At 35.2% G+C, this 17790-nt stretch overlaps 1 protein-coding gene across 2 annotated transcripts in view; it reads right to left on the bottom strand.

Annotated features, from left to right (window-relative positions):
* Positions 1 to 405: 405 nt before the first annotated feature.
* Positions 406 to 17790, bottom strand: part of ATL1 (atlastin GTPase 1) — a 50689-nt gene continuing 33304 nt past the window's right edge. Inside the window, exons 8-14 of one of the 2 annotated variants that reach the window (XM_069486936.1) lie at positions 16990 to 17128; positions 12091 to 12218; positions 10971 to 11027; positions 9811 to 9882; positions 5498 to 5929; positions 4240 to 4254; positions 429 to 1269 (exon numbers count right to left, since the gene is read on the bottom strand). In XM_069486936.1, the coding sequence (XP_069343037.1) occupies positions 1159 to 1269; positions 4240 to 4254; positions 5498 to 5929; positions 9811 to 9882; positions 10971 to 11027; positions 12091 to 12218; positions 16990 to 17128 (954 nt within the window). In that variant the 3' untranslated portion in view covers positions 429 to 1158. Of the gene's footprint in view, positions 1270 to 4239; positions 4255 to 5497; positions 5930 to 9810; positions 9883 to 10970; positions 11028 to 12090; positions 12219 to 16989; positions 17129 to 17790 lie in introns of both variants that reach the window. The other variant, XM_069486944.1, reaches the window with a different exon arrangement.

Below are 17790 nucleotides of genomic sequence, written 5' to 3'. Positions count from 1 at the left end.
GTTTATATATCTTACGTGTTTACACACACCCTTCTATCTTCATTGTTCTTTCCTGTTACTCTTTACTTTATACTGCCATTTAATTTAATTAAGATATAGCTATTTCTAAGACAGTCTTTAGAAATCACTGTTTTGGACTTCCTGGATGAGAAGTATTACTTTCCTTTTTTCATTACCACATCCTTTTTTTTTCTTTAAGAGGTCTGCTCAGTGAAACTCCATTAGAGATTTTAGTCACTAGAGATAAAATATAGAATGACTAGTTTAAAAGAATTGGAAGGTACCTAAAAGGATTAGCATGTTTCTTAAAATGGAAACTTAAATTGGTGATGCCATCAACATTAAAGAAAATGCATCTTGAATTAAAAAAAAGAGTCATCATTCTGTACCAACGCCTCCCACACATTTTCAAATTCAGTAAGCATTTGTTTTTAATCTTAGGAACCAGAGTAAACTTTAATAATAGTTCACATATTAAAAGAATAAACCTATGAAGAATACATTCTTTGTGTACCAAATGAAAAAATATACAATGCAGTGGAACTTAAATACATATACAAAGTGATTTTTGTGTGCATTTTTGATCAAGAGATTTATGTTCTATATTAAATCATGTAAAAGAAGCAATATATATACAGTAAAGCAACTGAAAAGCTCTTAATGTACTTAAAAATAACTAAGAGATCATAGTATATGTAAGATGATATAGATTAAATCAAGCCTGCTGAGTTATGATGCTTTGCTTTTACAAGTGGCTATGTGAAATCATTTAAAATTTTTTCTGTAGAAATTAAATGAGCATATCCAAACGTGGAATAGTATCACTACATGGTTTAATTATAACCCAGTAGTAGAATTTAGTAAATTCAAGCAGAACACATATACTGTTATCAAAAATAGACAAATACTTTAAATTATAACAGCATATTTGGAGACAAAAATCAGGAAATTGTACATGTTAACAAAATGATATAACCATGCATACGTACATTTGCTTATTAAACACTGAAGTAAAAGAACTAATCCATTTTGCAGTCTTCAGAGATGTTTGGCATTTTACTCTGTTCTGATGGAAGCACTTTGAATGTTTGCATGGAGACATAAAACTGAATATTTAATTGACAATTGGTCATGCACCTGTATTTTTTAAAATTTGGATTAAATTGTCTTCTTTTCAGATTGTTCAGTAGATTCCGACTTTGGTGTAGGAAAAGCTTGATGATACAGATGTCTGTGAGTTGCTGCTGCACTGTAAAGTTTGTATAAAGCCTAGAGTACAAGAATCAAGGTTATAAAACATTTTATTAAACACATGGATATAAAATTTTTCCTTTTTAGTTAAATTAATTTATGGTACTGTATAAAATTTAACATGCTGATTTTTAAATCTATCATTGCTCTATATAACATATAAATTAATAACTAATATCTTAAAACTCAGAAGTATTTTCAACTCTTCAGTGTGTGTGTTATCACTTTTGTGGATTGATTTTCATGGTAAATGTTTTATTCTCAAATTGCATTTCCTTTTACCTTGCATACCTCTTGGAGCAGAGCTTCCCAACCACTATACCCCAGGGGTGTGTTAAGAACTCAGATTGTAAATATTATCAGTTTTAGATGATTTATAAGAGCTCATAACTTCTGACTGCCAATAACTACTTTATTATACATAACTAGTCCACTTGCTGTCTGGGATTCCAATATGTTTTCCAGAATGGGACCAATTTTATTCTCCATTATTTCCTCCATCACGCAGCTAAGCATATATGTTGCCCCTCCCCCACCACACTAGGATCCCTCACTTGACATGCTCTTTCCTTATTTCCATTACTTAGTTCATATCCTACAAAACCTTATTCAGAAACATTATCTCAGAAAGCCAGGTTTCCTCATTAAAACTACCTCGATCATTCTTTGTGTCCTTTTAACAGTGTTTGAATCATATGAATTTTTGTGTATTGTATACTGCTTTATATGTGTTCATAAATATTTTTATGATTCTCCCCCAGCCCCCAGCTAGTGTCTAAGATTTCATCCCCTCCTCTGACTTTCACATGCTGAACACTCCGTTACTAATGACTTCATCTGATTTAGTTCTGGAGTTTGCAAAGAGTCTTTGAATATTTTAAAAGGCTGGATAAAAGCTTAGGATCCTTTAATCTATTCCCAGGAAATTCCATTACTTTTTATCAGTTGTGAATCTATATAGCTATTTTCTTAAGTCATTAAGTTTGAATGGTACCATCTTCAGTTCTGTGAATGCATATTGGTGCAATATGATCATTGTCTCAGTTCTGTTATATTCTGGTTCTAATACATTCAGTTTAATCCTGCTTCTCTTAAAACCTTAGATTTTTTTTCTTTTCTTTCTTTTTTTTTTTTTTGAGACAGAGTCTCATGTTGCCCGGGCTAGAGTGCCATGGTGTCAGCCTTAGCTCACAGCAACCTCAAACTCCTGGGCTCAAGTGATCCTTCTGCCTCAGCCTCCCGAGTAGCTGAGACTACAGGCATGCGCCACCATGCCTGGCTGATTTTTTCTATTTTTAGTTGTTTGGCTAATTTCTTTCTATTTTTAGTAGAGGCTGGGTCTCGCTCTTGTTTAGGCTGGTCTCGAACTCCTGAGCTCAAGCAATCCTCCCGCCTCGGCCCCCCAGAGTGCTAGGATTACAGGCGTGAGCCACTGCGCCCGGCCAGATTTTTTTTCTTAAGATTTGATTTACAGGCCGGGCGCGGTGGCTCACGCCTGTAATCCTAGCTCTCTGGGAGGCCGAGGTGGGCGGATCGTTTGAGCTCAGGAGTTCGAGACCAGCCTGAGCAAGAACGAGACCCCACCTCTACTAAAAATAGAAAGAAATTATATGGACAGCTAAAAATATATATAGAAAAAATTAGCCGGGCATGGTGGCACATGCCTGTAGTCCCAGCTACTCGGGAGGCTGAGACAGGAGGATCGCTTGAGCTCAGGAGTTTGAGGTTGCTGTGAGCTAGGCTGACGCCACGGCACTCACTCTAGCCTGGGCAACAGAGTGAGACTCTGTCTCAAAAAAAAAAAAAAAAAAAAAAAAAGATTTGATTTACAAAGTTGAAATTTATTTTTACTTTTTTAGTGAATTTGTTTCACCAAATTTTAAACAGAATAACTCCTTATTGACTTGTAAATATTAATTGTATCATTGGTATTTGATTAGAGGACATAATCCAGATATTTATATGCTATAATAGAAACGGAGGAAAGAATTATATACTATCTCTGTAGTTGTTCAAGATCAGCTTTGCTTTCTGAAGATAATGACCTAAATGACTCCAGAGAGAGAATTTTTCTTAGTGTAACAGATGATTCCTTCATGGAAGCTCAGATTCTTTCCTCGGATACATAGTTTTGCACATGTGCAGTAGGAGAAATGAACACTAATTTACAGGTCAAGTCTTATAGTATGCCAAGAAAGTTAGAATGCATGCTGGACTGGAACCTGCTTAAATTGGTATGGGTAACTGTCACTCAAAAGCCAAAGTTAAAAACAAAAACAAATTCTTTTTTTTTTTTTTTTCTTCAAGGGACAGGGTCTTGCTTTGTCACCCAGGCTGCTGTGGTCTGGGCTCAAGCAATCTTCCCACCTCAGCCTCCTGAGTAGGTGGAACTACAGGTGTGCCACCACCACGCCAGGCTAATTTTTTTCTTTCTTTTTTTTTTTTAGAGGCAAGGTCTCGCTATGTTGTCCAGGCTGGTCTTGAACTCCTGGCTTCAAGTGAGCTTCCCGCCTTGGCCTCCCAAAGTGCTGAGATTACAGGCAAGAGCTATCGCACCCAGCGAAAAGCAAACTCTACGGTTGTAGTTTCGTTTAAATACTCTCTAGTAGTTAAATTTCCCCACACCTCATAATTGTACTTGCTTCATTCTGCAATAGAGCAGAATGCACCATGTCAGAGCTTAAGAATTTTGAAATTTTCTACACATTCAGGAAACAAATCAAATATTCATTTATGATAATCAGTTCTTATATTTTTTGCACAAATTAAATCATATGTAATGTCTGGAATAAGTTAAATATTTTAAAACCATGTTAAAAATTCACAATTAAAAATTTAAATGTTAGAAGAAATAGCAGTAGTAGTTACCAAATATTTTCTAATCTACATTAAGACATCCATTAATGGCTAGTCAGTTTATATTAATAAAATAAGAATATCATAATGTTTACAGATATGTAGCTTTTAATTAAAAAAAAAAAAACTTACCTCATTTGTACTTCCCTGTGGCAAAGGCAGTTTAAAAAGGAGAAAAGAAAGTATATATCCTGCTTCATTAACAGCATTATGATATTCAACTTTGTTTACAATATTAATTTGTGAGCAGTTAAGAACAAATATTCCTGCAGATTTTTCAGTTTAGATTACATATTTTATCAGAATCTTTTGAAGAATCCAATTCTGTATTCCTCGTAGGTTTCACCATCAGATTCTAAGAGGGTTTTGAGATTTACCTCAAATAGACACTCTTCAACCTTTTGTGGTTGAGAGACAATATTTGAGACAGTGTGTGGCTCAAAGGATCCAATTTTTTACTTCATTCATTTCCCATCATGCTACTATTTATCTCAACTAGATGCTTCAAAGAGCACACGTTTAAATCTATTATTTTACAATTCTGTTATAAAGAGTATATATATGTATGCTCTTAATGCTGGAAGAATTGTAGCTATTATTTGCTACCTGCAGACTATAAATGTTCAAGTCTTAAATCCAAAATTTTTATGAAGAATCTCAACTTTAGCTTCACTAAAGTTCCCTAAATTTTCATGAGGTAACCGATGATACTTCCAGAATGACAGTGAGTTAATCATTGTTCCAGGTTTACTTATAATTGTCTTCCTTGTTCATAATCCATTATTTGGACAATGGATCATGGTGTCCCTGACTCCCTAGGATATGGGTAATTGGATCAGAAAAGACAACTAACCCATGAACAGCTAATCTAGAAGTTGACTGTTGTCTCATGCTATGGCCTGGCAAAAGTCCAGCTCAGAGACAATCAGAAGTAATCTGATATTGCTTTCAGGAGTTTATACTAAAAAGAGTGATATGATGACTTGTGATAGTGATTCATATATGCTCCTAATGAAGCGAATGCTAGTCAAATGATACATTGTGAGTATGAAATAATGTTAACACATAATCAGGTCACAATGCGCTAAATAAAAACTGTTTCCCTCAGATTTAACAGCTTTAACAATTTTAAGATAAGAAAAAGTAAAAACACTACTTCATGGTATTTTTTAAAAGCATTGAAATGTTAACTGGGAAACAGTTGCGTAGGACTTCACATATTGTACAGTAATATAGTTAGTTGTTTATATCTTGACAGACTGTAAAGTTCTTGATAACTGGGGCCCAAGTCATGTTCATCTGTATATTTCCAACATTTAATGCAGGGCCTGGTACATAGATGACATTCAGGTATGTGCTTAAGCTAGCTGAGAATTAAAAGTGTTCCTACCTGATCCCACAAAGCTGCAGCCACCTGGTCTATTACAGCTCCCAGCTCTCGGTATTCTCCAGAGTACCGGATGTATGCCCAGGTGCACAGGGTGATGAGGGTCAGTCCCATTATCATATTGCATAGGCTAGCTATGATGTCCAAACCAATGAATCCAGTCACACCAGCAATCACATATGTGATAAAGATGACAACAAACAGTGTGGCTGGGGTACGAGCTGCATGGAAGATATTTTTGCTATCATTGTGCTTGATATACTGTATGTAAAGTTCATCTATTTCACTCTCCAACTGCTGCAGGTAACGCCGGCTAAATTCTTCCCCGCCCATCTTCTTCACCCCTCGGAATAGCTTCACAGATTCTTCCTTAAGCTGCAGATGTTTGGTCTGCAAGTCATTAGGGGCCAGAAATGGTTTGTCACCACCACAAATCTGTATCAGATGGAGAAATATTTGTTTATGCAATGCAGAGTAAAATTAGCAACTGTATCAAAATTTTTTACTTAGCTAATTGAGTTTGTTAGAACACGTTAATCAGAAGGAGCCTGCATATATGTTTTGTCAATCCATATATCCCTTTCCACCCTTATATCCATGAGGAGTTACTATGTGGGACTGGTATTTTATAGGTGGCTTATATAGTCATTCTTAATATTTATTCTCTTTTTGACATGGGAACTATTAAATAATATCCATGACTTAATTCAAGTCCTTCAAGATGAAAAGGCATGCATAACAACATGATGTGCAAATGGAGTTCATTCACGGAATTAATCCAAATCTAAGAAAACTACTTATATTTATTCTAACTATACTGAAGTAATTTTGACCAATGAAGTTTAATTTAAAACTATGATCAATGCCATAAAGCTCTAAAAGTAAAATTGAAATACATTCTTTGGTAGTTTCACTAATTTTTGTTTGAATGGAGCCCACTGAGTATTTTCTTCCAGAAACTAACTAGAAGCATATCAAATGTTCTTAAACTGCATTTTCAATTTTTCGAAAAGTTACAAAGGAAATCCCAGTTAACCATAACATTCACTTTGGTTACAGGCATACCTCAGAGATACTGTGTGTTCAGTTCCAGACCACCACAATAAAGTGAATATTGCAAAAAAGTGAGTCATGAATTTTTTGTTTCCCATAAAAGTTATGTTTACACTATACTGTAATCTATTAAGTGTGCAGTAGCATTTTGTCTAAATAAATGTACATAATTTAAAAATATTGCTACAAAATGCCAACGGCCATCTGAGCCTTCAGCAAGTCATCATCTTTTTGCTGGTGGAGGGTCTTGCCTCAATGTTAATGGCTGCTGATGATCCAGGGTGGTGCTTGCTGAAGGCTGAGGTGGCTGTGGCAATTTCTTAAGAGAACAAAAGAGGTTTATCACATCAATTGAATCTTCCTTTCATAAAAGATTTCTCTGTAGCATGCAATGCTGTTTGATAGCATTTTAAACCACAGTAGAACAACTTTCAAAACTGGAGTCCTCTCAAACCCTGCCACTACTTTGTCAACTAAGTTTATTTAATATTCTAAATCCTTGGGAAGGGTAGAGGGGATAAAGAGAGGTTGATTAATGGGCACAAATATACAGTTAGAAGAAATAAGACCTAATGTTCAATAGCTCAGTAGGATAACTATAGTTTACAATAATGTACATTTCAGAATAGCCAGATGAGACTAATTCGAATGTTCCTAGCATAAAGAAAAGAAATATTTAAAGTGATGGATATCCCAGTTACCCTGATTTAATCCTTATGCATTATATGGATATATCAGATTATATATACCCTGAAAATATGTACATCTATTATATATCAATAAAAAATATTCTAAATACTGTCATTTCAACAATGTTCACAGCATCTTCACCAGTAGATTCCATCTTAAGAAGCCACTTTGCCCATCCACAAGAACTCCTCCTCATCCATTCAGATTTTATCATGAGATTGTAGTAGTTCAGTCACATCTTCAGGCTGCACTTCTAATCCTACTTTTCATGCTGTTTTCACCACATCTGCAGTTACTTCCACCAGTGAAGTCTTGAACCCCTCAACGTCATCCATGAGGGCTGGAATCAGTGACTTCCAAACTCCTGTTAATGTTGATATTTTGATGTCCTTCCTAAAATCACCAGTGTTCTTAATGGCATCTAGAATGGTGAATCCTTTCCAGAAGGTTTTCAATTTACTTTTCCCAGATGCACCAGAGGAATCACTATCTATGGCAGTTATAGCCTTATGAAATCATAAGGTCTGAAAGTTGGTGTTACTTTTTGATCCATGGGCTGCAGAATGGATGTTGTGTTAGCAGGCATGTACATCTCCATCAGAGCTCCTGGGTGACCATGTGCATTGTCAGTGAGAAGTAATATTTTGAAACGAATTTTTTCTGAGCAGCAGGTCTCAACAATGTCAACAATGTGGTAAACAGATGTGGTGTTATCCAGGCTTCTTGTTCCATTTATAGAGCACAGGCAGAGTAGATTTAACATAATTCTTAAGGGTCCAAGGATTTTTAGAATGGTAAAGAGCACTGGCTTCAACTTAAAGTCACCAACTGTATTAGCCCATAACAAGAGAGTTGAAACTTTGAAGCCAGGCATTGACTTCTCCTATCTAGCTATGAAAGTCCTAGATGGCAGCTTCTTCCAATATAAAGCTGTTTTGTCTACACTGAAAATCTGTTGTTTAGTGTCGCCACATTATTAATGATCTCAAGTAGATCTGGATAACTTGCTGTAGCTTCTGCATCAGCATTGCTACTTCATCTTGCATTTTTATGTTATGGAGATGGTTTCTTTGCTTAAACCTCATGGATCAACCTCTGCTAGCTTCATATTTTTCTTTGGCAGCTTCCTCACCTCTCCCAGCTTACACAGAATTGAAGAGAGTTAAAGAGTCTTGCTCTGGATTAGGTTTTGGTTTGAGGGAATGTCGTGACTGCTTTGATCTTCTATCCAGGCCACTAAAACTTTCTCCATATCAGCAATAAGCCTGTTTTGCTTTGTTATTCATGTGTTTACTAAAGTAGCACTTTTAATTTCCTTCAAGAACCTTTCCTTTATATGCAGAACTTGGCTGACTGGTACAAGAGGTCTAGCTTTCAGATTGTCTGAGTCAGACTATCTTGGCTTTCAACATGCCTTCCTCACTAAGCTTAATCATTTCTAGCCTTTTTGAAGTGAGTGACATGAGACTCTTCCTTTCACTTTAATACTAGGAGCCATCATAGGGTTATTAATTGGCCTAATTTCAATGTTATTGTGTCTCAGGGAGTAGGGAGGCCCAAGGAGAGGGAGGGGAATGGCTGGTCAGTGGACCAGTCAGAACACACACAACATTTATCGATTAAGTTACCATCTTTTATAGGCATGGTTCATGGTGACCCAGAACAATTACGATAGTAACATTAAAGACCATTGATCACAGATCACTATAATAGATATAATAAAAATGAAAAAGTTTTAAATATTACAAGAATTGCCAATATGTGACACAGAGACAGGAAGGAAGTAAGCACATGCGGTTGGAAAAATGGCACTGATAGATTTGCTTGCCTCGGGGCTGCCATCAAACTTCAATTTGTAAAAAGCACAGAAAAAAAAAAAAAGCACAGTAAAGTGGAGTACAATAAAACGAAGTATGCCTGTATTTAAGATTTAACTATATCAAGAAGACTTTCATTCTGATTTGCCCTTTATGTCATAAACACCATTCCATATACTATATTTCCCTTGATTCTAAGATTCCATCAATTTTGGAGGCAGTTTTAATTTTATAACATTTTGGGGGTAAAATAAAACCTATCATATTGGTAGATAAACATAATAATTATTAGAGTCATCCTAATTTGAAATGTAAAAATGAGGAAATACTGTATATAGAGATACTGGTCATTGAGATTTGTTTTTTTTTTCCTAAAAGAGTTTATCTTTAAGAGAAATACAGGAATTGCAGAATATAAGGGGATGTATTAGAGAGGGTAGCACATTATCTTATCCAGTAGATCATATAAATAATGAGAAGATCTGCCCCCCCAAAATGTGAACAGTGAAATATTGTATAAAGAGACAGTTCATTTAAAATGCCTTTAAAATTATGCATACATAATATTCTTGTTTTTTAAAAATATTTTAGGAATATAATAAATATACATGTGATACACATAGGCTGAGAAAAATAAGTCAAAGCCACCCCTTTGCATGTGTATACAGTGACGTGGAAGGGAAAAAAAAGAATGAATTCAATGAAGAAATACTGGGTTTGCTTAAAACATCATTTAAAATATTTTTTAGCTCTTACCTCTTCCATTTTTTTGTTGTATGTGTCCTTGGCAGTTGCAACGGCTGCTAAATTGTTAGCTTCTGCTGTGGCCTTTGGACAAAGTACAAAATATGTAAAATGCAGTTTATATTCATTAAACTTCACGAGGCAGTTCACATTTCAAGCATAATGTGGAAGAAATGTGCAAGAAACCAAAGTCATCAAGTAATTTGAAACTCATAATATTGCCACTACATTTTTCAAATTTATAAAATTAAAATTTCAAAAGGCATACAATAGATTTTTACTCAATAAACCATCTGTTTGTTTGTTTGTTGGTTTGTTTTTTAAGAGCTAGGGTCTTGCTTTGTTGCCCAGGCTGGAGTACAGTGGTGCTATCATAGCTCACTGCAGCCTCAAACTCCTGCCTCAGCCTCCTCAGTAGCTGGGATTATAGGCGCATGCCAGTATACCCAGCTATTAAACCATAGTTCTAAGATGAATTTTCATCTGGAACATTTTTCCTCTAAAAAAATATATTTTAGCTTCATCAATTGTTAGGGAGGAAAAAAAAATCTATAAACCCAAACTGAGGGGAAATAATATACAGTACATATTATATTAATATATACTAGTATATAAAAATATGTCTAAGTTTGAGGACTGCTGCTGATAGAACAATGTATCACTGATAACAAAAAAGAACAATTAAGAATTTAAATTGTAAACATATGTAAGGAAACAAGTTTTTCTTTTATTTATTTATTTGAGATGGGGGTCTTGCTATGTTGCCCAGGCTGGACTTGAATTCCTGGGCTCAAGCAATCCTTCCATCTCAGCCTTCCGAGTAACTGGGATTATAGGTGCATGCCACCATGCCTATCTCCTTTTAAAAAAATGTTTAATTTTGGAGACTACTTGTTTTAAACTTGGACCTGCAAAGAGAACAAAAACCCTTTGGTTTAAAGTGGTTGTATGTCAACATAAGTAAAGCTGCTATGTGTTTATGTGGAAAATGTTTAGAAGAACGCATAAATGGGTAAAGTTATTAGGCAAATCTTCCAATAAATCATTGTATCCAATATTTTTATTTGGTAATTTCTGATGGCCAGATTGGCATATATGTGAATATAAGCAGGAAAGCTTAGCTTAAATGACAAGTATGTTTTAAAACTTCATGCCTCCTGATTAATAAGTACCTGTAGCATGGATTTGGGATGTGGTAGTTCTTCACCTTGATAGATCTTTATGTAAGCCTAAAAAAACAAAAAAGGAAAAGACTCATGTTCAAGCAATTCCACTCAGTATTTGTCTAATTCTATTGAATTGTATTCTAAGGTCTTGACATTTCAAAAAACTATTTTCAAGAACTTATAACTGTTATCTCTTTCTCATAGTTTAATTCCCTTCTTTCTTAGTTCATGTTGTTTCCTTTTCCTGAAATGTTCTTTTCACACATCTCCACCGGCCAATTCTACCTTTCTTAAAGGCTCAACTTTAAAATTGCCATCCTCTTTAAAATTTTCCTAGGTCCCTCTGCTGGGAGTAACCTCCCTTTTTCAGTTACCCACAGGAATCTGTACCCTGCTGATGTCATAAGCTTTAATGGAACAGATCTGTGTAAGGGTCCTGAATCTCCTCCACAGTGTTATGCACACTAAAATTCAAATTTTAGGTAAATAATATGTCATTTATTGCTGAGAGGAATAAAGGTAAGTAGATCACATAGGTAGATGACAGCATTTTAAATGACAAAATATGAATTTTAAAAATTGATATTTTAGTCCTTGGAGCATCAATCCACAAATTGGATTGGTAACTGAAATTCTCCACTATATATGTGGGTTGGTAAAAAGTATTTGGTGCTATCTGAGCTAAAGACGTAAATACAAATTTAAAATAATTCCACTTCAAATTGGCCCTTGGTGCAGAGAGCAGGAAATGTGGAAGAATTTTCTTCAGTAGGAAGGTATAGTCCGTTTGGGGGGAAATCTTCAGAATGAAGGTAAAATTCAATATAGGCCATGAAACTTAGGTAACACCTCCTCCCCCAAAAGACTTTTCCAACTCTTATATTTATATTTTAAAATATATTTCCCTCAAGATAAAAAGGGACATTAAAGTTACCTTTATGTAGTTTCCTCGAAAAATAATTTCAGAAAGTAAGCTTGAATGTTTCATAATTTTAAAATCCTTTTTATAGATTCCCCATACATTTTCTCCCATAGTACAGAGTCTATAATTTTTGTTTGTAGGAACTACATTCCAATACATGTCCAGTCTAAGTACTCACAAGTGCTCTAGAAATGAGAGTGATACCTTGAAGTACTCCACCAGACCTCGGCAGGTGATTTTATTCCCATTGATTTCTTTAATATCTAGGCTCTCAGGACTAAGTAGCCAGGGAATCAGTATTTTCAAGTTTTTGATGAATTCATCATCTATTTCTACAAGTAAAAGCAAATCCATCATTATTTTTAAAATCCTATCCAGTCCTCCATGCCATAGAATAAAACATCCTTTGATTTCCTTCATTTTGTCCCCAGTGATAATGCCACCACTCACTTCTCCGTCATTTAAATAACTCCAGAAACCTCTTCTCAGGGTAAATGATTCTCCTTGCCAAAAATCCCACTGCTGGTTTCTCTTATTTCCATGCCAATTTTATATTTACCTTATCTGCCACCTATAAAATAGCTTTCTTGATAGTAAATGTTATGCATATAGTATATAGCCTATTTATATAACCATTTCATGTCTTTTAAGTCTTGTTTGTGGTTTTATATAAAGAAACTCATAAAAGGGGAAAAGTCCAGATATTTACTGTCTTATAATTCATTCCCTCCAGAAAATGTATCCCAAAATTATTCTGTGTTTAGTGTGGCCATCTTATAAGAAATGTATAGAATTGGATAAGCTGTGGTAACTTGGACTCTAGAGTTCAAAACGATAGTGATGATGATGCTACCTCTAGTGGTGGAACTTGATGCTACCTCTAGTGGTGGAACTCAGCAACACAAAATAACAGCAAGAAAAGGCCATAGGAAGGCTATTCAGAGGTAGTCTGAGTTATGTACCTGTCATGTTTGGTATAATTGATTACATATAACCCATCTTGTAGCAGTAGGTTCAAGCTTAACATTACAGAAAAACATAAAATCATATCATCAGAGAAATCTTTTAACACAATGATAATTTCTTAAATCATTATTTCAAATATATGGAAAAATACACATACTATGTATTAATATAAAAAGCAATATATGTCCCTGACCTGCTAGGTTTCTAAGTAAATGCAGTAATTGCCTGTAATTTTGAAGAATGTGGTTTTCAGCAGAGTCACTGAGTTTTCAGGCTTAAGGCTTGGTGATTTTCAAGATCTTAAAGATTCAAATCTTAAGATTGTGTTTGCATTTTCCCTGTTATTATAGCCCCAGTGTACATTGAAATACTGGTTTATGTTAGTATTTATGTTTTCTTCACTTCTTTTGTGACATGTGTGAGCATGATGCTGGATATCCTTAAAACTTATTTTGTTTTATGTTTTGTATCACTTTGAAATTCTAGTGATCATGATTTATGGGTACTTGTATAGGAGTTTATTCAAATTTATTTTGCTGTTTGCATTGTACCAATTTTCACTTACAATTTTGCTTTTACTATATATAGGTTTATTCAAATGTATTTTTTATGGTTTGCTTTTTAGTTACAAGTATTCACTGGAATACAATACTGGTATTTGTATTTATGTTACCACATTTCTGTTTTGTGTTTTGTTGCCTGCAGTGTCTCTGTATTCACCAATACCAATGAGTTTCTTTTTCTGTATATGATTTTATGCTTTTTAAGCTTTAGTAGAGTATTACTATAACATATGTCTAGTATGTATGAATTCTTCCTGAATTTCTGCATAAAACAAAGTTTTCTCCTTATAAAACCACTTTCTTCCCCCCAAATTTCTTTATATAATTGGAATGAAATAAGACATACCTGTGCATTTAATGTACCAGCTAGTGTGGTATCATTAAAGTAACCGGCAAATAACCACACATTTGGATTAAAAATGTGTTCTGAAGATGGCATTAGCCATTATTGTTCTTATTAGGACCCATGCTAGGTTTTCCAATTTTGGATTCAGAAAGTAAGAACAATATATTCATAACATACATAGGTGGTGAGCTCTTGCTAATAATATTAGTTGAACACGGTAAATACATGACCCAGAACATCTGCAGACCAGTTCAGATCAATTTGGAGAGGCATATTAATAAGCTTTGGCCACTACAAGTATTCAATAAGTATGTGTGGATAGATCATGATTCCGGATGATGTTCTATTTTCATCATTTCTTCAGTAATTTTTGCCACAAGAGTAAAATCTTACTAGGTCCTTAGGGGCTTGGCCAAAGTGGTGGTGACCTGCTATAATAATTGAGGACACGATGCATGCTTTATAAGAACTCCACAGGGAGATGCAGCAGTGTAGTATTGCTGTATAAATTAACTAAGGGAAATATTTTCTCAGGATTTCCTGACTCGGCCAAGATATTAGAAACATGTTTTTAAAAATAGTCACCTTGCAGTAGCATTTTGCTATGCATTCTGAAGTCTAACTGCAACTGTTAAGGAAGCAGCTCCATAACTTATGATGTGATTACCAGGTCATTCTCCATATAGTATTATAATTCAGAACAATCTCAAAAAAAGAATAACTCCTTATTAATTAAAAGATTGTATTTGCTATGCTAGGGCAGGTATTCAGTAGGCACCTAGTAAGAACTGGTTGAATATAGCATGAATAAATATGTTTCAGTGCTTTTGATCCTTTTTGATTTTCTATGTGGGAAGCTTTTAAATTAATAGTAATTAAATTTAATCATAGTGTTAAAAGTTTTAAATAACACTGGAAATAGACAATAACAATTGGAATTGCAATACTGTGAGGGACCACAAACAAGTAGTTATTATAACAAGTATTACTACTGATAATGAGCTAGAAAGCTATTTCTGTAAGTGTGTGAAAGAGTATGTGAGAAACCATTATCAAAGAACAATTTTTGCACAATTGTTTATTCAGAGACATTTCTTCCCCAGAGGCAACGACTCAGATGCCAGCCTTCTGGAGAATAGCATGGACAGCTGACAAGACATCCTCAATAGAAATCACATCAAGTTATAAGATTCAGGGTGGGATGGAAAAATAATGTAGACAGCAGACTTTCAAAACTGCTCAAGGAAACAGTGAGGCAAAGTAGACCATTTCTGCACACAAGAGGGACTTAGCAACTATCCCTTAAAATATAAAAGCCTCATTAAGATGGAGCTTTTATGGCAACTGAAGCTTCCTTTCACTTTTCTTTCTCCCAGGCTAGCCACTTTGGTAAACTCATAGCTTACAGGTAGCTGTAAACCAATTGTGTAGGTCAATATATGTGTAGACTGTGAATAATATATGATGGAAAACAAATCTGTTGAAAAGTGCGATTCCATATTTGCATGATTTGTCTTAAACTCTCTCCCTGAGCTCTTTCATTACAAAATATATCAGTTAATTTAAGAACTGTGGCTGAATACTATAGTAATGGAACAAGCCAGAGTACTTTTTTATACCAATAAAGGACTGTTGTTGAAGGCCTGCCCCTCCTCTGCCTGTTTATGGCTCCCAATTCCAGAGAAGAAAGAAAGCCTTTGTGGAAACCCTCTCTTTATGTAATTTATTCAAAACACATTGAAGCCATTAGATAATTGCACAATATCAAGAGATCTGTGTGTCCACTAGTAGGTTGGAATTCATGACAGTGAAATTATAGGATCCTGGCATCCACATGTTAATATGTGCTTACTGATATCTGTTCTGTTGTATTAATATAAAGGTAAGATAATTTAAAATGTGCATAAAAGCATTGCTGATGTTTGAGAAATGTGAGACTATTTATGGTACTACCTGCCAAAATTAAATATAAGGTATCTGAGAATAAATGCCATGGACACAGGGGAAAAAAATAATACTTTTGCTTTTCAAATTTGCATTTCATAAAACTGGGTACAAGTTATATTGTCCTTTTTAAAAAGTAATTTTAAATCCCTCTGACAATAATTGTGCTGAAAAGCTTGTTATGTCACTGTCTCACCCCTGGTACAATACAGAAAGGCCATAGTAAATTAAACAAAAGTGGTATACTCAATGCTAGGCTTACAAGTAAAAAAGTCAGAAATGTCTTTGTACTACCTTGTACTAACTAGGAAGCATATGTCTAAAGACCTGGTGACTATCTATTAGGGAAGATTAACTTCTGTTTCCCCAACTCCCACCTCTACCCCAACCTTTTTTTATTTTTTTATTTTGAATCATGTAATAGTCAAGCCTCTGTTAAAGAGATAATTACATACGATAAGTACATACTACTTGAAAAACACTTTAGTGCTTTTTGGTTTTTTCAGAAACTGGTCCTCATTCAGAGAGGATTTCATTTTTAACAATGCTTTTAATAATTTATAATTAAATTCTTCAGTGGCAATTATTTATTTATTTAGAGGCAGAATCTCACTCTATTGCCCTGAGTAGAGTGCCGTGGTGTCAGCCTAGCTCACAGGAACTTCAAATTCCTGGGCTCAAGCGATCTTCCTGCCTCAGCCTCCCGACTACAGGCACACACCACCACGCCTGGCTAATTTTTGTATTTTTAGTAGAGACAGGGTCTCGCTCTTGCTCACGCTGGGTTTGAACTCCTGATTTCAAGCCATCCTCCTGCTTCAGCCTCCCAAAGAGCTAGGATTACAGGTGTGAGCCACCACGCCCAGCTGAGTAGCAATTTTAAAGACCTGAATTCACTACTATGCAATGTTTTTTTCAAGCTCTAACTACATAACTTAATACAACATTCCAATACTATAGATACCTATTTTCTCCTTTAATGTAGATAAGACAAATTAAGTATAAAGACATTAAGAAACATTTCTCAGTGCCAGAGGTGAGAGCATGAGGGTTGCGCCCTCCCAGGTGAATGCAGTATTTGCCCTATTTCCTCAGGCAGCACACACATTCGGTGCCCACAGAACCCCACCGCTCTCTGAGGAGGAGCTCCAGCGCCAGCCAGCATTCCCAATTCTCACATAAGTGAATAAACTGAACTATCTATCAGCCATAAGCCCAGTGGATAAAATGACACTTTTATAATTAGACTAAGTGATGTAAACATTCATTAAAAGACAGACAAACCTTTCAGTTTTCCATCAAAGTTTGGGTTGGTAGCTACTTTTAAGCCAGGATGAGGTAGCAGAAAACAGGAAATGTTGGTGAAACAGGAATGGATGTGTTTTCGAACATTCTGTAGTTCTTCATGCTGGTTCCCTGAGACCTGCAGTAAATCATTCTTAAGTGTAAGCCACTTTCAACATAAACAAAGGAATTCTGTGGCATCTTATGGTTGCTATGTCTGTTTGGTCCCACAGTGATAAAAACGACATGACGGGGCTGCTATTAAGGAAATAAGAAAGTCTTAGGTGAATTTGCCCACACAGCCACATCTAAGTAGCACAGCAGACATGTGGCTTAGTTATTATAATTAACAAGTGTCTGCCCTTATGCTAACTCAGATGGGCCTTCCCATTTTTTAGTACAAATTAGTGGGGTTTTACTCTAGCTGGTTCGTACAGATTCAAATTTTAATTCAAAGTACTCATAAGAGACACAAATAAATCATAAGATATTCCTACCTTCTTTTCAGGAGATACTCAAGACGACCTCCTGTCACCTGGTAAGTATACATTTGCATTCTAGAAGGGCATCTGAATAGTTGAGTGTTTACTTACAGGCTAAACTGCTTGCCTCTCCCCACCCCACCTTTTTTAAAACATGTATTTGGCAGTTTGTAGTGTAGACAAACTACACTAAAAGTAATTATAAACCTAATAGGGTAAGCTCACCGATCCCAATTTTCAAGGAGCTTTTTAAAATAATTTTGGATTTCCCCCCCGATTTATTAGTATGTATTTTTGTGATATCTGCTCAATGTAAACA

Source organism: Eulemur rufifrons, chromosome 2, assembly GCF_041146395.1.
Source record: "Eulemur rufifrons isolate Redbay chromosome 2, OSU_ERuf_1, whole genome shotgun sequence".
Taxonomy (NCBI): domain Eukaryota; kingdom Metazoa; phylum Chordata; class Mammalia; order Primates; family Lemuridae; genus Eulemur; species Eulemur rufifrons.
This window is presented reverse-complemented; position numbering and strand designations above follow the sequence as displayed.